This window comes from Salmo trutta, chromosome 5 (genome assembly GCF_901001165.1).
Source record: "Salmo trutta chromosome 5, fSalTru1.1, whole genome shotgun sequence".
NCBI lineage: Eukaryota > Metazoa > Chordata > Actinopteri > Salmoniformes > Salmonidae > Salmo > Salmo trutta.
Genome location: NC_042961.1, coordinates 21,163,033 through 21,189,275, shown reverse-complemented (window position 1 = coordinate 21,189,275; position 26,243 = coordinate 21,163,033). Strand labels below are relative to the sequence as shown.

The 26,243-nt window shown below is 41.3% G+C and overlaps 1 protein-coding gene across 8 annotated transcripts in view; it reads right to left on the bottom strand.

Moving 5' to 3' along the window:
- The window catches only part of LOC115193844 (Golgi-specific brefeldin A-resistance guanine nucleotide exchange factor 1), a 74,689-nt gene extending 51,275 nt beyond the window's left edge, over window positions 1-23,414 (bottom strand). For 7 of the 8 annotated variants that reach the window (XM_029752917.1, XM_029752920.1, XM_029752919.1 and 4 more), the window contains exons 1-3: window positions 23,138-23,414; window positions 18,942-19,058; window positions 18,450-18,516 (exon numbers count right to left, since the gene is read on the bottom strand). In XM_029752917.1, the coding sequence (XP_029608777.1) occupies window positions 18,450-18,516; window positions 18,942-19,037 (163 nt within the window). In that variant the 5' untranslated portion in view covers window positions 19,038-19,058; window positions 23,138-23,414. The remainder of the gene's footprint in view (window positions 1-18,449; window positions 18,517-18,941; window positions 19,059-23,137) is intronic. The other variant, XM_029752918.1, reaches the window with a different exon arrangement.
- Between the last annotated feature and the right edge of the window lie 2,829 nt (window positions 23,415-26,243).

Genomic DNA, 26,243 nt, shown 5'->3' with positions numbered 1-26,243 from the left:
TAGCGCTGACAACTCCTCCTCGGCTAGCAGTAAACACTGTACAGCTGGAATAAACTCCCAAACAAACAGAGGTTGGAGACTGTACACACAGCTAAAAGCCTCTTCAGTCCATCTAGCCGTCAGATCTGCAGCCCATTGACAGAACTGAGAGAATCCCTGAGCCCATTGCACAGGGTCAGCTCCTTCTGCTAACAGCACCATAAACAGGTCTACAGGGGGAATACAGATGAGGGATGAAGTGGGTCATATAGCCAAACATTGAAATTAAGAAATTCAGATTCAAGTGTGTACTTATAACTTTGTCTCTTTTTTTTTTTTTAACCGTGTTGACTTGGACCACTTCACTGTCACTAAGTCTAATATTATCCAGTGATATGACACAGGGAGTTTTTCCCTTACACCGTAATGCACACTCTTTGTTGGATGTGCAAGTTTGAGATTTCATAACAAGATTTCATAAAATACATACACATTGAGTCCTGTCCAAAGTGTCACGTAGCCACCATGTGCAGCACTTCTCCTCTCCATGGTAACGCATGGTGACTTTAGACAACAGTGGCTTTGGGGCCGGGGAACATTTCTGTCCAGTGATGCCATATGGGCTCCATGGTGGGGAAACATTAAAGCCTATGGGGTTTATCCCCACTGGGGCTCTAAAATGCCCCGCTCAGAGTGGCTGGAGATGCCCTGGCTGGCTTATCAGACCAAGGCGACAACTGTCATAAATTACTCCCCAGTGGGTCCACATGTTTGCGATACTGTAACCAGCTTTGGGTAAATGCAGAGGCCAGGGGCTGTGCCAAGAGGGTACGCTATGTGTCCCGCCATCCTGCAGCGAGGCTCTTGGCATGGCTTACAGCTCTATGCCTCTTCTCCTGTAGGGGGGTGTCAGCGGGTAGAGAAACGAACCCTCCAGTCTTCTCTACAGCTACCAGGAGATGCAATCCTTCAAGTTTCCCTCAGCATTTGTGCAGTGGGGCTGAAGAGCAAAAAACAGAGCTACTCTATCGCAGTTCAGATGGCAGGCCCTTCTAGTGATGTATAAAGTGCACTTCCCTGAGGCTTGCTGTTTGTCATAAAACATCTCTCAGCACATAATTGACCCAAACCGGAGAGGCAAAGGGAAAAATGGAATACAAACACAATTTACAAAAAGTGTTTGAGTTTAATACTGAGGCCGTTTGCCAGGAGTGCAGTAATTTTAAACCATGCCGTGTTAAGTGGCTCCTCCAAGATACTGTGGGGTACTGTCGGACAGCTGAGCAAATGGGATTGGATCCAGCAAGTGCATTATCTTTATGAATTCATGACAAAATTCTGCTCTGATAGCAGCGGCGGGCTAGGTGTTTGTAAACACTTGAGGCAGCTCTCACATGAGAAAGTCAAAGATCAAAAATGTAGATCTAAACGCAGGGCTACAGCACTTCCATCCATACGATTTGTGGCCTCTTCTCGTCTCACTTATCTTCCGCCTTGTCAGCCTCCGCGCTGCTTGAGTGGATGATTCAATGCCATCTAGCCTTTTCATTCATTACAAGGCCCTTGCTTTCATCCACAATACACCAGGCTCCGACTTGATCAGTATTTATTTAGAGAATCAAAACATTCAACATGGTAAAATGGAATCTACCAAGCTTTCAAGTTTGTTATGTTCTTTCTTTCTCCATATGTTTTATACCACAAAATGCCTTGATCAGGAAAAAATGCTTTAGTCTAAAACAGACAGCTTTGGGTTGGTCCCTCCTAGGCAAGGGGAAGAGAGTGCCAATGGTCTATTTTTATTAACTTCAAAATAATGTGACACAAAAACAATATAACAGGGTATTTAAAGTATGGTCTTGCCAGTTCAGTTGGTAACGTAGTACGACATCATTTGGATCACAGAGCAAACGCTGAGAATGTTGCTTACATTACAGGCTTTACAGGGATTAGCTCCAAACCACTAAATGGAGGTCCACACACTCTTTTACACTCTTCCACTTGTCCAACTGTAGAAATAAAGCAAGTATACCAGTACTTTTACATCAACATTTTTCAAACTAGGCTATATCAGGTTAAAAGTATTTAAAGCCCAACCAACATTTAACGAACCAACGGTCTGGGACAAAATAAATGTAAAATATAATATCTGGATTTCCTCCATTTGTTGTTTTTTTGCTATTCCAAACCCATGGCCTAAATTCTTGCCCATAAAGTGTGTTTCTGCAGCGCACTGCGTCTCCATCGGGCCCTGCTCGTTCTGCTCACGCAAGGCTGCGCCTATCCGATCCGACTGGCATCACTGCCATGGAATGCTGAAGTCCACATTTTTCCCATTCAGCAAGGAAAAACGGCCTTTCAAAACCAATCAGCTAGAAATGTTGCTTTGTTTTTATTTTCGACTGAACTTCCTGAAACCCATTATGGAACTGTCAGGGATGTATACTTAGCTATGGCAACACAGGGCCTCCTCGCCCCCTTGCGCCACTGGTCATGTCACCTCTGATAAACAGAAAAACAATCGCCAATCCCTTTTGTCACCTTTAAAGAAAATGGCTGTGTGTGTGTCGAGCAGACAGAGGTGGGGCATCTCTCTGTGTACACAACTGCAATGGGTCGTTGGCTAAACGTGCCCTCTATACATCTCTACTCTCCTGCCCTGACAGCACCTGATACTACATTCGCCCAATGATAAAGGAACTGTTAACCTATAATTATGAAAGTATCTGTCACAACTTCAATGGCCCTAGAGATCCCGTTCAACTTGTCCTGTAATGGCTCGGCATACATACGTGTTGAGCGATGGCTGAATCGGTTGGATTGTCTACTATACAGCTGTACATTAGCTAGTGCCTCAATAGTGAACTCAAGGAATAAATGTTTAACATAAAAATGTCCGACGTTAACACCGTACCCAAACCGGCTGCACGCGAGCGCCATCGTGCACAAATAGATTTTGTCCCCCCACACCAAACGCGATCACGACATGCAGGTTGAAATATCAAAACAAACTCTGAACCAATTATATTAATTTGGCGACAGGTCAAAAAGCATTGAACATTTATGGCAATTTAGCTAGCGAGCTTGCAGTTGCTAGCTAATTTGTCCTAGGATCTAAACATTGAGTTGTTATTTTACCTGAAATGCACAAGGTCCTCTACTCAGACAATTAATCCACACATAAAACGGTCCACCGAATCGTTTCTAGTCATCTCTCCTCCTTCCAGGCTTTTTCTTCTTCGGACTTTATATGGCGATTGGCATCTAACTTTCATAGTTACCACGATGACAGACCGAACTCAGTTCATCTTTCAATCACCCACGTGGGTATAACCAATGAGATGGTATCTGCTACTATAAACCAATGAGATGGGAGATGCAGGACTTGCACCGCGTTCAGCATCACAAATAGGACTTCTATTTTAGCGCTTGGCAACGCAGACGCTCGTTGGCGCGAGCGAGCAGTGTGGGTGCAATAATTGAATAACATGTATGTTTACATTTATTTTGCAATGCTCGCCCATGCGACGCGAGCGTTGTGGTCAGCATGTTATGCTGATACAAATGCAGACGCTGTTCTTGAACTACATCCATATAACACACCAGAGTAAAGACTTGAATTATGGATTAGTAAACCATATTGCAATATCACAAACATATGTATTTAGCCCAAAACCTGTAAAACTATTGATTGCCCAAGGCGCTTCATAAAACTCCATAAGGGAAATGTGACAAACCACACAAAACAACAAAGTGATGAAAAGAAAACGTGAAAGTCAAAAAGACATGAGGGCCAGACAACATTACGTGTGATCGGAGTCTTGAGAAAGCAAACCCTAGATTTCAGGATTTTGCTTTCTTATCTGTACCATATAGGTCGGTTAAACTGCCGACCTTCACTTTACTGCCATTATACCTACCAACAAAACCAACTATACATTAGTCACTATCTGTATTTCTTTTTCCTAGACATTTCTTTTCCTTTGAAAGAGTGGAGGGAATGTCAGCGTGTGGCACATCCAAATAAAGAGCAAACCTAAAGTTCAGAGGAATCTGTGCTTTGAGCCTTGGATTAGTTTGATCAATACTCGTCTCAACAGTAACAGTGCTGCCCACTGGTTCACAAGTTCAGTTCCCCCCTGACCTCGGTGTCTGAGATACAGAGCAGCACCAACCCCCTTCTCCTTGCACACACACAGACACACCGCAAAACAATACTACGCCGCAAGTGTTCCCAGGTCGTAAATTCAAGGACCACATTTCACCCCTCATAACCTGCTCCACTACTGCCAGTTTAGCATTTTTACTATTTAAAACCAACATGGGTTTATGTGCATAGCTGGGATGGCTGCAGTCTGCCTTGTGCGTACAAGCCCTACTCTGACTGAAGAGGAGGGGCTACAGAGTTGGAGCCACCACACCCCTCTCACACAGGGATTAGACTACAACAGACCAATCTGGGTATATTTATCTCACACTGCTTTTCACTACATCAGCGGTCACCAACCTTTTGAGTCAAGATCACTTTGAGTAAAAATGCATGCAGAGAACTACCGTCCAGATTTTAAAGACGACTTAAACGTAAGCCTATGCAACATTAACCAATTAAAAACAGTCCTGTAGCAATGAGGTTTGTGCAGAAGGATATATATATATATATATATATAAATAAAACTGCATGCATTGGCTATGCTTGAATGTGAGCATAATATTATTACGACTGATGGCCTGCATCTGATGGTAAGTCTAAGGGGAGGGAGCTCTCCCTCCCTCCGCTGAGAAAAGGGGACATAGTCTTCGGGCTGATGGCGAAACTCAAGTCACACTGCATTATTTCTGCCTCATGCACCAATTCATGTTACTCCCATGACCAGAGAATGTGAAATATTCCTCAATATTAAAAAAGACAATAATAACTTTGCAAGCTTATCGTAACACTTTGCTATACTCATTGCAGCTGCAGTGCTGGTTGTAGCATGAAGTAGGGAGGACACATTTTATGGCTTATAAAAAAATGTGTTTAACAAAGTGTTGAATAACAACTTAAACATGAACTTACTCAAAAACAGCAGCTCTTTGCTGTATTTGTTGAATCTCTAGTCACTGTTTTAAAATCTTACAGTATCAACTTTGCTGTGCGTTCAAGACTTATTTTTACAGTCTACGGCTCGAGGAAACTGTGCAGACATGGAGCTCTGAGCTATCCGATTGGCCAGAGGTAGGCCTATAGGTGCACTTGATTTGGTTTCTGGGACTGCCGGGTAGACTGAGTTCTACCTTCAGACACATTAAATGGTTCAAAACGGGACCACTTTGCAGTGCTAGGGCTGCTGAATCAAGTGCCCCTACTGCCAACAGCATAAAATGTTTTTTTTTTTTTTTTAAATAAGGCTTTATCGTTTTTTTTTGTTTTTTTTACATAAATGTTTGGTGATCGACTAGGAATGACTTGGAGATCAACCAATCGATCGTGATCGACCAGTTGGTGACCACTGAACTACATCAACACCTTGGAGTGTTTAAAGAGGCGAAAACACATTATACAGTGACAAAACAATCTAAAACGATATAGCCACGATATTTTACATTAAATCGGAAAGTCCAGTTTCTAAAAGAAAAACTCACCTCCTCTAACTTGAAAATGTCTCAGAAACTTCAGCGTTTTATAAAATGACCTAAAAAAAGTGACCGAAATAGATAAAAAACCAAAAGCCATTTACGAGAGACATTAGGGGAGGGGCAAAGGGGGGGGCGTCTGTCGGCAAGGTGCGACTTTATTCAATACATGAATTACCCAGGACCACCTCGTTTCTTGTGTCCATGTCACAGTCACATCCGTCAGCCAGAGGAGCGCCATGGCCATAACAAAGGGAGCCAGAGGGAGGGGTAAACTGGCAGTATATCAGCAGTTCTATTTCGCTTTCAGACCAATCAACACCTCCTTGTTGTCTCAGGTTGTTAGCATGTCTCCTCGTTGGCTGCGTGGGCAGCCAGGCCCGGCCGGCTCCCTCTGTCAGCAGGACGGCTTTTGTCAAAATGTGTAATCGGCAGTGCTGATCCCATTCTATTTTAGAAGGACGCGTCAACAGGTTTAAAACGCTCGCCGCATATGCCACTTTTTTTCGATTCAATATTTATGAACCCCGAAACACTGGCAGTTGTTTAAATCGCCCCTCCCCAAGCCTGTTCCACCCCTCCTCGCCGCCTCTCAGCCATTCCCCCCAGTCGTCCCGCGACAAGAAAGTTGACCCATGTCACCTTGACAGTACATACTCCCTTCAAAACTCAGCTGCGGCCCAAAAATAGGCTCTCTTTTTTTGGGGGGCGTCCACTTGGAAGCTATTGCCTTTTGCCAGTGCCTCTGTTCCATGCCGAAACAGGAGGGGGGGGGGTTGACAACCCAATGGATGTACTCAAGAGTTTTGACAGGTGATTTCATTGAAGTGTAATCGAGTATCGGCTTGGCATGTTCAATGAACAAGGCAATGATCTTAGCCTCCCCCATCACACACAAGTTGCCATAACGTTGAAGACTCAACAGCAACATGCAGTCTCTTCTGGAAACTACATTAGGTTTTCCAAAAGCGTCAATACAGGAAGTTAAAATGTTCCTAGAATAAAACGTTCTTTAAAAATGGTACTTATAAATTAGTACAATATAATTCAGGGATTGGAAATGAGGGTGACCTTGATTTACAGTCTTATTTAGCAAGACTGACAAAAAACTAAAAATGTGAATTCTATGTATAAATATGTGTGCATGTATGTGTGAGAATCACAGTTGGAAGCTGAAGCACACAGCAATGCTTATCTAATTGGATATGTGTATTAGAATGTCCGTGGTCACAGGGCCATTATGGGGCATGAAATAACAAGCAGCTGTGTGTGGAGAGACAATGTTCGTGCGCGCGAATGTGTGTGTGAGGGGGGTGTAGGTCTGCAGGGAGGTTTATTAACACAGTCCATCAAGGCAGTCTGAGATTCGCACTGGGACGCCCAAGGCTTAAGATGTGAGCGCCACACAAGCAAGACACTGCCTCCTCGCAATACTAATATCGGCCCTTATTTTCTACAACAATAAAATCCCATTCCACCAACCCCCCCAACACCCAATAGCAGGGCCGCTTCCACAGCTAGTCAAGTGTGCAGTTTGATTTCTCCAGCTTTGCTGTCCTACTGAGGAGATTATCCTGGCCACTGACAGTCAGTGGTCCACCGCTTTATTTCTGACTTTCCAATGTACCCTTCCAGTAAACAACCTTGTGTCCACCGTTAACCAATTGAATGCAATATTTCACATTGTCTGTCAAAGGTGTTCAAGGTTGAGACCCTATATTTGTCCATGCTATGACTGACAAAACAGGTTTTACAACCAGGCATGCCCTACAGCAGACCGACTCACTCAGAATGAAGAGGAAAACACTAATAGGGACTATGATTTATGTAAGGTCCACACAACAGAACCCCCTGACAAGACCAGCCAGAAGCTGTAAGCTAAATGAAATTAGCTAAATATCTAGCCCACATAATCCACAGTTTTTGCATGGGGTAAATATTCATCTAGAAGATTGAGGTGACGTACTATATAGACCTATCATTTTAATCTATACATGAGAAAGTCTCAACACACTATGTGAACCAGACTAGAGCACAGATCCCATTTTACCAGGCACCCCTGAGATTTATTGGGATTGTGATGAGCCAGGGGTCATTCCAGCCACCCAACAGAAATGCAAATAACATCACGCTGAAAAGTGACCTGCTATAGAATGACTAATTAAAAAGGTAAAAAATGCTGTCCGTGAGGTGCCAACAATACACGGGGCAGAAACCGCCGCCACACAAACACAATTCTGAGCCTCGTCTAAAACGGTTTCAGCCTTGTGTCGGGCTATACATAGCGACACGCTCACTTACACATTGAAAGCGAACACTTGGCACCTCCAAAAATTGTCAATACCGGGTCATATTGTCAATCTGCAAAATGCTGTCCGCCCCATCAAAGTGTCACCACACGCGCTCCCGGGTTGTTTTTAGAGCAGACCTCCAGTGTGGACGGGTGCGGGAGGCAGAGGTGTTGAAATGTCCCAAACCCCACCTTAATACCCCCTGCTTTAATCATGTTCTCAGCTCCCAGTGTGGAGTCATTAAAGCAACATTGAACTTAAAACCTATTACCTCCAGGCTGAACAAAGACAGGGGAGGTCCTGTTGGAGATCTGCCCCACACTGAGCCAATTACCACCTCATAAGAATATGCTTAACAGAACATTAAAACCCAATCCAGGTAGCAGACTGGAAAACACTAAATCCTCAGCATTGGTTCATGGCTGACAAACACACATTAGGTGGGCCTAGACCTGAATTAAACTGATCGACTCTAGACTCTGTGGGCCACAGCTAAACATAGAGGAATTAAGGAGGACCCTATAGGTTAAACCTAGAGGAATTAAGGAGGACCCTATAGGTTAAACCTAGAGGAATTAAGAGGCCCCTATAGGTTCAACCTAGAGGAATTAAGGAGGCCCCTATAGGTTCAACCTAGAGGAATTAAGAGGACCCTATAGGTTCAACCTAGAGGAATTAAGAGGACCCTATAGGTTCAACCTAGAGGAATTAAGAGGACCCTATAGGTTCAACCTAGAGGAATTAAGGAGGACCCTATAGGTTCAACCTAGAGGAATTAAGGAGGACCCTATAGGTTAAACCTAGAGGAATTAAGGAGGACCCTATAGGTTAAACCTAGAGGAATTAAGACTTTAGGTTTGCTTAGACATTAACAGTAGGCTAGACCCCATGACACTTAATGTTATCTTTACCTGAATATCTACTGCCATTATGTCATCTTATTTGTCCCTCTTAGGACATAATGCCTGAAGTGGATAGAAACAGCTTAGAGGGTTAAAATCATTTACCTTGTTGAAAATCTATTTCTAGCCAGGGCAATGTTTATCTCAGGTCACCATTAATGCCGATGGCAAAAAGTAACTAGCCAGCCATGTTTCCTTATCATAGACTGCACCTTTCAAAACAAAAGCTGTGCATCAAAGTACATTTCTTGCCTTTGCCCGTCAATGAGCTACATAAGATTGGATTACTCGCACCAAACAGGTTCTACGGTAAATTGGTAGTTATTGATGTCGGCTATTCGATGACAAGAACATATCTGTGATTCGCAACCCTAGTGAGTTCTTTTGAAGCACAATCAGAGAACTTGACATGACAAGTCAATGACAAGTGTTCTGATGCAAACTTTCCGGAAGCAATGCTCTACCAGAGAGGAAGAGGTGAAGCGAGAGGTTCCACTCTCACCAAAATCTGACAAAAATAAGCCCAAAGCGTTTCTATGGGCTTATTTTGGACTCAAGCTTGTCACCATCCTTCCCGCCTTTGGGACAACGACATCCATTTTTAGGACGGAGACAAGCATCTCGTCATTACATACAGATCTCTGGCTCTACTCCTCTCCTCTTGGTTAACCTTGCTGGCAGAAGGCCAAACAGAGTACTCCTGTCCCCCTCTTTTTTGGGTCTGTTGTTTTGCTCCTGTCTTGCCCTCTGTTCCTGTCAGCACATCCGGATCCTTCACCCATACACCCTCACCCATACACCCCAGCCGATGCGCCCCCCCCCCCCCCCCCCCCCCCCCACTGTCCCAGGCCAATATGATTAATGGCCCTTTGGTGGGACTCTCCATCCACTCAGCACATTGTTGAGGCTCTGAAACAGGACAACAGTTGCCTAAGCCCTGCCTGTCAGTCCCCGGTTAGAGCACTGTTAACTGGCCAGATTTACAGCTACTAACCAGCACTAGGTGGCAGCCTGTCTATGGAGAGGACCCCGATTAATCATGGCCATTTGATGAATGGCCATGATGGACCCACAATGGACCACATTCTGACGAACACTGCTCTGCTGGTCATAGTCAGCTTGCTTACAGGGTCTAAACATAAAATGGCCGATATTACTTTTGTACTGTATTGAAGCCTCAAGGTTTCAACTTCCTATGACATATTGTGAAAGTTGTCCAACATTTTGCCATTCCTTTGCCTTAATAGTGAACCTGATAAACTTCCCAAAGCACCCAATAATGAAAGCTTGTGTACTGTTCCTAAAAAAGTTTAACCCTATGCCCATCCCACCCGGACTGGGGCATTAACCCTACGAGGGTGCTAAGCGTCCCACCTTTCCCATGGACGGGGACAGATGAAAGGTTGGGAGAAGTAGCGGACAGGACACCATCTCTCTGTAATGGAAACCAGGGTCTCAAGTTTTTGGCGCAATGGAAAGGAAGCCCTCGCTCCTCAGGGGACAGCAGTTGTAAATTCCTCACAGGGTCAAACACTTGCTGTACTTCAGCTCTGGGCCCACACAATGTTTCCTTGTGACATTCACAGTCAAAGAGTAAAATGTTTCCCTTACCTTTAAGTCCCCGGTATAGCACAGGGGTTAATGGGAATCCACATGCTCTCAAGGGATGGTGTAAGCAAATATAGGCCACTTTACAGAATGAATTTCAATAGCACACAACCGGTCTTCATAATACCTACACTCAAGAAGACTAGTGGATTGGGTGTTATAAATAGGTCAAATATCAAACGTCAGGAAAATGACCAGGGTACCAGTGACAACACTATCCTTAGTAATTATTGTGTTTTTGACTGAGCAATAAAAATAACTTCAAAGCTGGGACTGAGAATAAAACCCTCCCTCATCACAATCTCAGTGGTAAGCCCACAGCGTACTGGGGAAATGTAATGAAGTTCACACGGGCAATTCCACCGGGCAAAATGCTTTCATATGTAAACATATTTGCATAAGTGACTGAGCGATATGAATTATGGCTCTTCTTCTTACTTGGCATTTGCTAACTGCATTCTGGCGGTTCAATTGAGTATGATATATGTGCGGATATCAGGTGGCGGAGGAGCGCAGAGGACCTAAAGGGCACAGTCGGTTCCCACGTGCACAGGCTACGGCCCTCAGAGGCCTGGCCACGGCTGCCTGAGCACAGCTGTGTGGCCAAGACGGCACACACGAACACACTTGACCTTGAACTATGAGTGTGTGTTTGTTCCTACTTATTGATGGACGAGACTGTACAATGAGTGTTTCCCTGTATGAACTTAACAGCGGTGCTAAATGAATACGGAAATTAATTTAGCGCCGGGCTGGGGGAAAAAAACGCTCTCAGTATAAACTTCCAATGACTAACCCCAGACAAAGTATGTAGAAAAGATAATTGATATAAATATTTTTCAATAATATAACCTTTGAGAACTAGCAAGTACCAAAACTAAATCTAGACATTCAGGGAGAATAGAACAATTCTAAGAACCATGAATTTAGGATAATTTTTGGCATGGCTGGATTACTGACCGGTCACGCCGGCTACATGCCCACGGGCCCTGATGTGTTATAATGTTTGAGCATAAGAACACAGAATTGGCCGTGTCAAAATGTATAGAATTGCAGGAAATGTACTTTCACACTGCAACATTATCTCAGCTCCATAGAAAAATGCATAAAATAAAAGGAAAATAGCTGAAAAACAGCACATTTCTCTCTCTGCCGCCAATTCCGGACCGATTTAAGGTGTGCCTAACTCCCCACGCGCAACCCGTTGAAACTGCTGCAACAACAAAAAACTAAGGGAAACACTGATTGAGGTACATGTGTGGGATCGTATGCATTTCATGGATAAAGTAAAACACATACATGACTGTTAATCCTTCAATAATGAACTATAGGAATAAAATAGCCTTACAAAACAACTAACCTGCGGACCCGGACAGTAGCTTAAGACTAAAAACAATTTAATTTTTTTAAAATCAGTATACACTTCAATTACCATTAAAAGGGATGAAATCATGAACATAATGTGTTAGACTGAAATAACGATTAAAATGTGCTCTCTTGCCTAATTTTGCCACTCCTAGCAAAATTGTCTCTGCATTGTCCTTTGCTCATGGGACAGCGAGGTAATTACCGAAAAGGTCAGTCTGCGAGTGATCAAATCATCGCTACGGCGTTCACTCTACGCTTCCACTATCAACCAGTGGTGCCTTTCTGGTGATTCCAGTCCATTAGAGGTGTGCCTGTGAATTTTGTTAGTGTTTGGAAAAAAGGGAAAGAGCTGTCAGTCAAAGGCCGGTCTGGCTTTGGATCTTGTGGGTGTTGGAATCTCTAAACCTGTATTTGTATGAATAAAAATGATGAGATTTAGCCCGACTGCTTTCTCTGAAGACTTGTAAAAAATCTGACCTTCGCTGTAAAGAAAAAGGGAGATGAAGAAAAAAAGATTTAAAGATTTAGAAAGCTGAGGCTGGGAATGACTTGTGCATAACAAAGTCTTATTTTCTAGAGGGGGGGGAGAAAAAAAAGTGAGTATGAATGTGTTCACCCTGCTCCCTTCTTTCCTACCTCTCAGCGGTATAGTCGACCACTGTACAACCAATAAAAATCCACAGAATTATTCAACAGGGGATTGAGACATCTTGTTCGCCGTCTTGTTTGTCTGTTTAATGTTAAACACGGATCCTTTATACAACACTTCCCTGCCAATGTCACGGGAGAGATCCGATTCAATCTACACATCAAAACAATGCTTTTGCCTTTTTGGATGTTGTAAAACATCCACTGCCTATGGCTTCAATTAGAAAATATGGACAGCTCATCTCAATAGGCATTACCAAATATGTCACAGTGCCAATTTGTCACTATTAGTTGGTTGTTTGTAATTCCAGTGTAGTGCCGGGATTACCCAACACAAGTCCTCATGGTTATCCTTGTCATCACTGGTCCACTTACTTACCCAGAAGTTCAATGATTAGTGTACAGCACTGGCAAACCATAGCTACATCTCATAGGCATTAAGGCAGAGAAGAGCCCAAACCAGGCTTTGGAGTGAATATAGAACATTCCAATTTAACATGTAAATATGATCTACAATGACCGCTGGAGACATAAAATGTCATACCCAAAACAGTCAATGACAACACAAAATTGTATTTTGTTGCGGTACTGACAGCTGACTGAAACGGCTGCCTTTAAAAAAATAAAAAATAAATGTTCACACACAAGAATGACATTTTGAATAGTAAGCAGGGACAGTTTGGCTAAATAAAGACTCCTTATTGAGATACTCAAGAACAAATAATTCCCCTCGAAACTGTAGATTCAACAAGTCATGCTGTGTTTCATTCATTTTTAGAAGACATATCCTATGAGACAAAAGGGGGAAAGTCTACCCTTTCATTGTTTGCAAACAAGCAGTTCAAGTCTAAAGACGCAGATGCAGATCCTAAATCTGTGGAAAGCACTAAATTATATGGGTTGAATGAGCTTAGTGATGGAAGATTAAGCATTTGGAGCAATCCAAAACATCCCATCCAAAGAGGAGATATTGGGCCTACTTCCCCTAGGGAAGAGAGGGGTGGTGTGAGAAGGTGGGGTGATGGGGTGGAGGCATGGCAAATGCTTCTTCACCACTGGCCCAGGCTCCATAACTGTGTTCTCTTTGTTTGAAATAAAGAGAAACCCTCCTTCCAGAGGTTGTAGGAAACTTTTTTTCTTCCAGAAAGAGAGACAACACTTCCTTTCCCAGAACAATTTATCTCTCTGCTTGACAAGACTCCCTGCTATATTTACCCAACTAAAATTGCAGATGATATACTTCCAGCTGCACTGTGCCATGGCACATGGCCCTGCCAATCACGCTGGCAGAACAGAGGAAGGAGAACAGAACCTTTAACGGGGAGAAAGTGGCTGAGAAACCTTTCGGGACTAATCCACATTTCCTTCGCTGGTTGCTTTTGTTGTTAGAGGAGCTAAGATACACAGTGTGAATGGAATTACTGGGCTTTCATTAAGCAGACAGCTGGACCAGTGCAGCCTCAGAGCACCACTACACAGCCCACCCAGAAGAATTCACACAGAAACAAAAACACATTGATCAGTCAGTCAAACACAGAGTTGGGCTTTGGCCTGGTTATTTGATGTGCTTTTTCAGGCTTTCATCTCTCACTAGGACAGGTGCATACCGTGTAAGAGAGCCAAATACGCACGAGATTGGGGGTTAAGGAGGCAATAACATCTCTTAACCCCCCTACTGTTTGTCCATTGGAAATGTCATATCAAACCACATTAGAACCACAAAACAAGATGGAACAACAAATACTGTACAATTAAGTCAGTCTGCTCAAACACAAACGGAGGTCACGACATGGGATAACAAAAAAATATTCCAACCATTACAATAATAGTCCAGCATTGTCAGAAGTTTCCCAAAAAATGTTTAAGAATGGCAACTTGGGCTGAACTTGTTCTGCAAACTAATCTAACTGGCAACCAAGAGACTACAGCAGCTACCTCTGTCGAATCAAAGTAGCTGAACATAATATAACACCACTTGCCAATGCTAGCTGTGGAACACTAACAAGGCCTTTGGTGTTCTTGAGGGGAGGGGGGTGAAAAAGCGTGGCGGATTCCTCCCAGGCCTCTGTCACAGCCGTGCCTGTCCATCTCGAGGCAGTGGCATTCCCTTGAGGAAGCACCATGCCTGGAGGGGGCTGAGACCATGGCCGCAGGCTCCATGTGTTCTGTCTCTCCACTAGCTGCTGCTGCTGCTGCTGCGGCTGGGGCTGTGGAGCTGCCAGGACTCCCATTGCAAAGGCATGACGACACAAAGGCTTGACCGCAGAGTTGGCTCACCGGAGACCATCAGCTAGCACCACTCCATTAAATCCACACAACACAGCCACTCCAAATGATCAATTATTACAGATGTTGAAAGAGAGACAGAATGGGGGTCAGGGGTTCTAATGGGGTTGTTGCATGTGAACCCTATATGGCACTAAAGTTACCCGTTTAATAGAGATGCCGTAGACTAGTTACCATAAACGTTTGAATAACTTGAAAGCAACTTGCCATCCCATACTCTACTGACCGACTGATCAGTAGAGTAGGGAAAACAAAATCCCTGCTGGAAACAAGTGAACTCAGGACAGCCAAAATCTTTATGTCTAACATTTCCAAACTATAGCCCCAAGATGAGGAATATGAGCAAAGCCATACATACACCACTCACAGTCTAAGCTGATTGCTTGAACACATACCCACATGGCTGCCACCTGCTGACCTTAGCCATGAATATCTATGAGAAGGGCAATACAAACACACCTGTGAAGATACAATCTCTTGTAGACCATGTAGAATGGCACTTTGAAAAGATTACTTCATACAACATTTTGCATCCTTCTCCCAACATATTTGTAAAACAAATATGAAAATTATAATATGTTCCTACTCAACTTACCTTTCAAAATAAGGGTTCAAAACTCACTAGCTTTTTTGATAAATCAGGAAATCAACACTTGAATTTGATGTGAATTTACACTACGATAATTCAGTAGGCAAAATAAGTGAAATGTGAAGATTCTGACCAGAAAACTAATCGGATGAAGTTAGCATACAGTAATTCTGCTATGAAACCACACACTGTCTTCAGAAAGTATTCACAGCCCTTGACTTGTTCCACATTTTGTTTTGTTACAGCCTGAATTTTAAATTGATTACATTTAGACTGTCACTGACCTACACATAATACCCCATAATGTCAAAGTGGAATTATGTTTTGACATTTTTTTTTAAGTTAATAAAAAATGAAAAGCTGAAATGTCTTCTTGAGTCAATAAATATACAACCCTTTGTCATGGAAAACCTAAATAACTTCAACTGAATTGCATCTTCCACATTTAACCCATGCCCTCCGTATTTAATTTTTATGGCAAGCCTATATAAGTTCATAAGTAAAAATGTGCTTAACAAGTCACATAATAAGTTACATGGACTCACTTTGTGCAATAGTGTTTAACATGATTTTTGAATTACTACCTCATCTATGTACCCCACACATACAGATAATTGTAAGGTCTCTCAGTCAAACAGTGAATTTCAAACATAACCTCCTTGATCTTTGAGGAAGAATCTTTCTAATGCCTCACAAAGGGCACCTATAGGTAGATGGGTAAAAAAATAAGCAGACATTGAATGTCAGTTTGAGCATGGTGAAGTTATTACACTTTGGATGGTGTATCAATACACCCAGTCACTACAAAGATACAGGCGTCCGGAGTCCTTCCTAACTCAGTACCGGAGAGGAAGGAAACCGCTCAGGGATTTCACAATGATGACTTTAAAACAGTTGCAGAGTTTAATGGCTGTGATAAGAAAAAAACTGAGGATGGACCAACAACATTGTAGTTACTCCACAATACTAACCCAATTGACAGAGTGAAAAGAAGGAAGCCTGTACAGAATTCAAAAATACTCAAAAACATGCATCCTGTTTGTAATAAGGCACTAAAGTAAAACTGCAAAACAATGTGTCAAAGAAAATAACTATGTCCTGAATACAAAGCTTTATGTTTGGGGCAAATCCAACAACACAAACTGTGTACCACTCTTCATATTTTCAAGTATGGTGGTGGCTGCATCATGTTATGGGTATGCTTGTCATCGGCAAGGAAGTTTTTTTAAAGAAACAGAATAGAGCCAAGCACAGGAAAAATCCTAGAGGAAAACTTGAGACAAATTCACCTTTCAACAGGAAAATAACCTAAAACACAAGGCCAAATATACACTGGAGATGCTTACCAAGACGAAATTTAAATGATCCTGAGTGGCCTAGTCACAGTTTTGACTTAAATCAGCTTGGAAATCTATGTCAAGACTTGAAAATGGCTTGTAATGATCAACAACAAAAGAATAATGTGCAGATATTGTACAATTCAGGTGTGCAAAGCTCTTAGAGACTTACCCAGAAAGACTCACAGCTGTAATCACTGCCAAAGGTGATTCTAACATGTATTGACTTAGGGTTGTGAATACTTACGTAAATTAGATATTCTATTTGCAACAAATTTGCACACAAAAAACGTAAACATGTTTTCACTTTGCCATTATGGGGCATTGTGTGTAGATGGGTGAGAAAAACTAGTTAACCAATTTTGAAATCAGGCTGTAGCAATAACATGTGGAATAAGTCAAGGGGTATGAATACTTTCTGAAGGCGCTGTATGGCACTGTAGGAGACTAGGTAGACTAACCAACCTAGTGTATGTTAAACAACTAAACCTCTTCTGCTCAGCAAACTATATGAAATGTAAAATTGTCATATGCATCATGTTGGCAACCATTCTGCAAGGAATGCAAAGTGACATCATGGAACGTGTTGCCAACATGGAGGATAGTTCTGCAAACTCAGTAGGCCTATAAAAGGTTTATTCCACCAGCATAGTATAGATCAAGATGGGCAGGATACGACGGCACAGATACGTGCACTGCTGAGGATGCCTCAAGAAAATGTCCACGTCGAATGGACACCTACGGGAAAGCACAAGCGAGGCAGGCCAAATATAATGTGGCGATGGACAGGGGTGGCTGAACTGGAAGAGATGAGTCTCATGGGGCAGGGCACAAACTGTGGCCCAAGAGACTCTAGTGGAATATTGTTGCGGAATTATGTCCACCCCGGAAAAAGAGGACTAAGTAAGAATAAAGAATAGAACATTCTTATGTCTGAGTACAAGGAGAAGATTGCCCTGCAGAGGAAATATAGTTGATAAAAGTAGTACATATTAAGAGCAAAGTATTGTCACAACCAAAACTGATCAAGGAATTCTTGACAAGAATATTAAGACATGCAGGGAAATCAAATAGATTAAGTATATTCTTTTTTTTTTTTACTGAATTGCATGTTGTGTTAGAAGAGCTCCGAGGTAACAGTGTCTTGAAGCGTTGTGCATCGCCTCATAGTTGCACACATCTTCCCGTCTTTGTGCAGAGAACACTTGCACAACTTAGCTTAACATTTACCTTCGCCGTCTTGTTCATAATGAGGAATTTGGATAAAAGATTAGCAAACAGTGATATCGTTTCAATGGGACTTCTTAAAATTATTAAGCTGAGTAGTCCCCCCAGTAAGACATTGGGAGAGATAATATTGACAAACGTGAAAGGCCAGCCTATTTCTCTGTGGAAATCTGCTGCACACCTGATTAAATATGCTCTTACTCTTCAGGCTGGAGAAGGTACTTTGTGATAACAATCTGAATGTGTTTAGCCCCAAGGTCCCGACTGGCTGAGGTTTATCCATGTAACGTATTGGCGAAGGGAAAATTGAAAATGAAAATTTGGCTTTTGTTTTAAGCTTGTCCACTTCCATGGAACAATGACAATTATCATCATTCTCGTATATTGAATAATTGTTCTAAACTTTCACGTGTTATCATATCCTCTGTATCTCTGTATAATATGCTGTTAGGGAGGAAATGGTGACCTCATGGGTTAACTATACAGAGAAGAGGGCTAGTCAGGAATTAGTAAAGGAGACTTCACTACAGGTATCCGCTTTCCCAAAATACAACAACACTTATGTGATGTGCTGTGTTTGTCATTATGACGTAATTACCTTTTATATTGTTGAGAGTCTCCTTCAGGTGGCTGAAGCTGCTAAGCAATGGATCTTGTTCTTCATCCTGTACAAAGGTAAAACAATAAACAATATTGGCATCAACTAAAATTAATGAGAGGAATTTGAACCTCAAAACTGAAACTAATCAAATGCTGATCTGAAAAAATGAACACACTGCCTACAATTTTAATAGAATGGCTGTCTTCTACTCACATATGTATAGAGCTACGGTATAGTTTTTTTTAATGAAGATTAGGCCTTAACACTACACAAACACATCCATGACAGCATTATGAAAACACAATTTCCCCCCCATCTATCTCTTAACTTTTTAATCTTTCCTCCTTTTGTACCAAGTCTGTCACATTACTTCCTGGAGCAGGTAGTTCTACAATTAAAACTCAACTGTTGTCTTATGTCAAACTAAGCCTAGATTGGTAAATAGCATTGTGTTACTACATTTTTCTTCACCAAGACAAATTAACTTACCAAAGGAGTGTGGGTATTCCACCTTGAATTCCTCTTGATGGCACTTACAACAGTAATAATCTCCCCTTGGACAATGTATATATTCTTGTCGACCATCCTGATATCTGAGAAGACAAACTATAAATGATATCAATTTGCAGTAGGCCTACTTCTTACTCTTAAGCAATAAAATGAATTAATGTAAAATAGCTTAGTAGTCAAAGACCAGCCAGTCAATGCAACTGTCTACACTGAACTACTTGATCCTACAGCTAAATCAGCATAAAGCAGAGGGTATCTCTGGACACCACCTCAAGACAAAAATTGGGCAAGCAGAACATTATCAGATTGACGTATGTTAATATTTGAGTAGCATTTTCCCCATTTACCTCAAAATGGTTGGATTAACCTTTACGCCGGCCAGAGAAAGGTACTGTAGAAAAATAATAGCCTGTCTTTGCAGGGAGACGTTATTGGTACGGGGGTGGGAATGCTGAAATGCAAGCTTTGAATGATAGACTTAAGCCTTGTTCACACTGCAGGCCTTAATGCTCAAATCAGTCATTTTTCAAATCGGTTTTGGAATACTGACTGTCCAAAACAGCAAGTTACAAGTGACCACATCGGATGTGTGTGTTCAGACAGCAGTCATTTGCTGACATGGCTACGCTAGTTGTCATAGTAACGACTAGTGTGCGAGCAGTGGTGTAGGCTGATTGGTGGTGTTGCTCGTGCTTCCTATCACTCAGAAGTTCTATAGCAAGCTAAGCTGAGAACAATGCCTGCCATGGACGTTTCCCAGATGCTTTCAATGTTCAAAATGATAGGTTTAAGAAAATGTTTAATAAAGCCTCAAAGGATAAAATGACCCAACAATCAAAATTAGTCCTTTTTGGCAAGCTAGGTATAGCTGTTTAGAGGTCTAACACATTCACTCATTTGTTTGTAAACAATTAACAAGCTAGTTAGCTACTACATGTCCTTGTCAAACTGTCAGAGTAGCTCGTAAGCAACACGATATGCCAAATAACAGTTTAAAACCACTTGAGGGCAAATGCATTAGATTTTTACCATTCAGACAAATCACATGGCCAGGAATCAGATTTGCATGTGGCTTGAAACATCCGATTCCATGTGCTTTTTGGTTGTTCAGGCTACAGAAAAAAGGGCTTTATAAATACATTTGATTGATTAAAGGCCAAGCTAAAAAGGCTGATTGACAAATGGGATTACGATCTCAAGCAGTTTCACAGTACAATGTAAAGTTTCATATATCAAACAGATAGTGTTTCATACTTTTGTTTTATCAAATAAACAATTATAAATTATCAAACGTTTTTTTCTGCTAGAATTTTAGAAATGAACAGTAGCTTTGCTCTCAAATTCCCAATGCTAGGCCCTTTGATTTTGCATAGTTTCATCTCCAAGTAGCCTAATTCCTAAAAAGCAGCCCTGCTTGAAACTGGTACTACCACATTTACTGTCTCTGTAGTCCTGGCAAACTGCACTTTATACCGGCAATATGCACAGCGCTTCATAATTTCGGTAAACTTAAGGGGTGGCTTTCCCATAGACACCAATGCAATAGCAGCTGGGTCTGGTCTACTTGTATATGAACCAGGAAACATTTGCCAGTGTGCTTCTTCTTCTGTCTCTGCTGGAGTGACAATATAAAGTAATTGTGAGCAACGCACTTGTACCAGAAGTCCTGTTTTGATGGGACAGGAAGTGTAGTTTCATGAAACACCGGCACAAACTCAGCCAAACAAATACACAGGAATAAAAGGGAGAGGAGTAGCGATTGAAAGGAAAACAAATCAATCAAACAATTCAATCAAACAAACAAAAACAGAAGTGAGGACGTGACAGTTGAAAATGACCAATCAAATTAAGGCAATTTAAAAGCTCTGCCATACCACTTCCTTGGGGGTGTTTTATACTGGCGGTCATTTTAAACCATGAACAACTCCTGGAATTTTTACTTGTCGCACCAAGCCATGGAAATGGTTAAGGATAACTTTATAAAACGGTACTCGGAGTCCGCAATACTCTACACTCCAAGGCCACAACCTTCCGAATGCGATTCCGCAATAAGGTAAGAAGCAGTCTTATTATTTGTCAACAAAGCAATCTAGCTAGATCACTAAGTTAAATTACTACAGCCAATAACTAATGTTACTAGCTAGTTAAACCTTGTAGTTAACAGGATCATGTTACATGGATTTTAGTTATAAGAGTAAGAAATTGCATGTTGCTGTTTTGACTAAAAACAAGCTAATGTTTATTTGTTTATTTGTAAATGTTTTAGGGGGTAATGTTAGCTGGCAAGCAAAGTAAGCTAGCTAGCTACCAACCAAAACATAGTTGGCTAATGTTAGCTACCCAACAGATAGCTAACTAACCATGCCTAGTAAAATACAGCAAAGGAGACAAGCGGCTATTGACAGCTAATTTTTCTCATTAGTTCATGGGACCCTCGGGCCTGCCAGGAATCTCTTCGTGCGAGGGAACGATGCATCACCAAAGGAGGGCATGGATTTGTAACAACTCGTAGCCAGGCTGAATCCGATGCCGGACTACAACACAGTGGCTGATATGAACGAAAGGCTAACACAAGTAGCTCAACTATTCCAACAGCAGCAGCTACAGCAGAGCTCTTCACCAGTGACTGCACCAGGACAGGCATTGGTTGGGCAAGATGGAATGAGCTATCAGTAAGTTAATTGTTTACTTCTACAACTTGCACATTAGTGGTAGCTAACGTTGAATATTTGAATCCTGTAAATTTGCTAATGATGGTATTTTCTGTTTTAATAGCGGACAGTAAGGGATCTACACATTATGCTGGCAAGAACAAATATAGGCCGCAAGAAAAGTCAGGACAAATTTGTTTGACTGACAAAAAAAGTTTCCAAGTTGTATGATGGCTGTTGTATGATGGCTATCTTAGCATTCTCAAATATGTTACATTAAATAGTGGTGCAAATTTAATCCATAAACTTAATTTTATATCAGGAAAAAGTCCTTACAACACCTGTGTATTGTCTGTTGGTCAACCAGCTGAGAATAAGGTAGACAGAAGTGGAGCATTGTGGAGTTTGAAGGTGTCCCAGAAAGACATGGACTGACTAACATAGTTCTACATATTACAATTTTGAAGAATTTTGATACATATAATCATTGCTAATACACCACACTGAGTGAATTAGCAACCATTAGTGTGTGTGACAATGGTGAGATGTGAGGGTCAGGATAACTACATGGTATGTCTAGGGCTGGACAAATTGGCAGTCAGGATCTCCAGTCTCCACCGAGTGTTGTTAACGCCACAAGGCTCCCCTTATCTAACAGTCCGTGGAGAAACCATCTTGAGTGTTCAGAGATAAAACACCTAACTTCTTCTGACTGGTATGGAAGTGGCTTGTGTCTTCAGTCTTCTTCTCAACTGAAATGAGTTAGCTACATGAAAATACCCATGTTTTAGGCTCGTCTATCAGTAACATCCTGACAACTATGCTACTGTGTGAACTGTGGACGGATTGATAACCTAACAGTAGCATCACTAGCAAGCTAGCTACTCAGCTAGCTACTCAGCTAGCCTTGTAATTTACAGGCCTGGCATAGCTACGATGATTAGGCTAGCCCAGCTAGTTAGCTGGCTGAGAAGTAATAAAGGCTTGCTTACATGTTGGGATTATCTTCATTTTAAACATGAGTTGCTGATTTACAACAGAATATTCCTAATGCTGCAATGAATTTAGTTTTGATCACCAATCATGTGATGGGTCATACAAGTTAGCTAGCTAGTTAAGTAGCTAACTAACTAGGGTAATTGGCTTGACACCAATGTTACAATCTAGCTAGCTAAATAACTAACCAGCTACATAGACAAGTGGCTTGGGAAATAATTGTATACAGCTATCGATATGCTTTATCTATTAGGTAGCTACCCAACGTTAGATATTTCACGGCCAACGATTAAACTAACATTACCTGGGTGAGACAACTAGCTAGCTAACGTTAGCTATCAAGTTTCGTAGCTAGCTAGGCTCAGTCAAATTGGACAGGTCGGCTAGCTCGTTCTGCCGTAGTTTACATTGCTGACGACACACAGTCGGGGTGAAACAATGACAATGTGAAATGAGCTTTTACTGGATTTATGACTCATCAACTAGCAAACTAACATTGCGCCAAACTGAACTGTGAAAATAGCCTACCTGTATGGTTGCAGTTCCAAGATGGAGTCCTGTACAATTTCAACTGATGATAGCTAACTTAGTTAGCTAGCAAGCTAACTGGCCAACAGTGATGACCAAAAATCAATTACAACATATAGGACAATTCAAATATTTTGACATCCCAGTACGTGAGTCATATTAAAACCCACAACTATTGATTCATTCGGTAATTTGTTCCTAATATGGAGAAATGAAACACATAAACCGGCTGTCAATCTGTTCTTGGTAAACACACTGACGTGGAAAACCTGAGTCTTCACAACCGAACTTGCTGCACTGGGATGGTTTGACAACTCTAAGCCAATCGCCTGGGTTGGTTTGACAACTCTCTAGTCCGACGAAATATAATTCTTATTGGAAAAAATACCTCGAATCACTAGAAGACGGAAGTTTTTTTGTTTTTTTTTACATTTATCATAACTAGCTACATAAACCTCTGTTGACTTATCCATAAGCTAATTTATCCAACTACTCCAGCTACCTGAAATCAAGGATCTAAATGGGCGGGACTAACCGTAAGCAAGGTTGATTGAGTGTTCGTGATGACGAAAGCATTATAGTCAGCATCCTTGGAAATGCAAAAGACTGCAGCACAAGGCTACATCTTTGTAATCTGGTGTAAACAACAACACAAGCTGTCATTGTAGCCCATGTTCCCAATACGTATATGGTTGGTTCATCTGTTGATACACATGTATGAAGGTTTTGGTTGATTGATTCTGTTGGTGGCCCAGTATGATGAAATTATCATACAAAATGATAACTGGAGCCAATGTTTCCTTATGCGTTTATGGCTTGTACTATTCTTAAGCATTAGATAATGTAGGCACTAAAGTTATACCATAATGATTAATGAATCAATAGATAGGCCTATTAACTGTTTAAGGAGGGACAACTTAATGTAAAATATTAAAAATAAAATTTTACGTTAGGCTACAGTGCAGCATAAATTGCATTTTTGTGGAAAATGAAAGCATTTATGTTTCTATGTGCAGTGTAAAGATATTGTAGGGTTTTCTATTACTATATAAAAACCCTTATCTCGCTGTGTGATGTCAGTGGCCCCTTTCTAACCTGAAAGTATTACTTTCTGTTTAAAACATGCAGCAGCAACTCCTTACAATCAAAGCCCTCTATTTGCTCTTTTGCTAAGTGTTTGATCACCTGTGGGGTTTGTAATTGCAACATTTCATCTGCAAATAAATGCACGTCATAGACACGCCAACCCCACGGAGGCAATAACAAGAAAGTTGAGCATACCACAAATGTCATGTATGTACAGGTGTATGACAGACATTTTTATGGATGTCAGTCATACACCTGTACATTCATGACATTTGTGGTATGCTCAACCAATAGGTTATATTTTGTACAAACTGTAGTGAACATCTGTCAGATTAGCACAAATAAACACCTGGAACCTTTTTTGATGATCGTATTTCATCAACAAAACTAAAATTGTTATACAGTTTGCACATTGAAACAATCTGTTGATGTATTCATCAAACAGCAGAATCATGCTTCCATAATCATGGACAACGATGTAAAAGAAGTAGGCTATTGAATGATCATTTATGATGGAATGTTGCTCTGCCTGCGTATTATGTGTCCTCATCTGACCCATAGTGTGATATGTTTTGACTGAATGTCCCCGTCATTCTGTTTCCACACTTCTTCTCCACACTATGTGAAACATCTGGATTTCTTTTGATTACATTTACTTCATCCAAACTGCAAATATTTACTCAAGATATCTGGGAAGTGGTCCTTTGTTGCTCAGTTGGTAGAGCATGGAGCTTGTAACGCCACGATATTATGTTCGATTCCCGGGACCACCCATTCCCAAATGTATGCACACATTACTTGTAAGTCGCTTTGGATAAAAGCGTCTGCTAAATGGCATATGTTATGTAAGTAACACCAATCATTATTCATAGTTACCCTATTACAGCATGCTAAAACTACTGCCAACATTTGGAATCAGTTGACAATGAAACCTAGGATGTTATCCATTGCAGAGTTGCTTATAGAATTCCTTTGTCATATTTCTCAGGCGATTGAATCTAACTCATGTATTTTGATTATGTATTCATTTTAAGGCAGCGGTGGCCTCATTTGATGGAGTTCGGCATAGGCATAGGCCTTGTTTGCTAGGTGGTTGTAAGAAATCTGACAAAATCCGGTTTAAGGCACAGTAAGCCTATTGGTGCTGTAATAAGATCCAGTATATAGCTTAGGCTATTATCAAAGGCATTTGTGACTACAAGCTAAAGACAAATTTGGTTTTCTGAAGACAATACTCGTAAAACGGTGATGGACCTTCGAATCAATTAGCTTTCACCAGTGACTATATCCTATGCCAATATTGGCTACTTGACATAAAATTATGAATATGTGCAAGGTAGTCCTTCTATACAGTTTGGATTGCCATTGGGCAAATGACAAAGGACACATACAGCAAGCTGGCCAGTGTTAACTAGTGTTGATTTTTCAGTTTAACATTTAGAGTTTTCATTCAGGAGTTAAATTAACTTTGTAAGAGTTAAATGAACACTCAGTGGCGTAAAATAACCCCAGTGTTGGTGTTAATAACCAGAGTTGAACCAAAGCCAGGTCCATCATTATCATATTTCCCATCATGTTCTACTGCAGGTTGATTTTTAGAATTGTTTGTTTCAATATCTTTGCTTTTGCATGTATTTGATTGATTAATTAATCTTATGCTACTCAAATATAAATAACATAGATTTTTCTAAACTAATCCAATCTGTTTCTTGGATTTATTGCACCGGTTACTGAAATGGTTGTTCCAGTTTACAGGCTTTAGGTAATCTATAGTCTTCCCAACCCTGGCAGTCATTCTGAATGTAGATTGCGGGTGAATAGAAACTATAAATGTTGGATATCCCCACTCTGGCTGGATTCCAATAGGAATTTCACATCCCTTTGCAAGCCAGCATAATGTGACTTGCAAGTCTGATGTGGAATGTAAACCATGAGTTTCAGGCCACTGTATTAGGGTAAAACTAGGCCCTCAAAATAAGGCCTTGTGAAATATCTATGGTATTGTCTTAAAATCATTGAA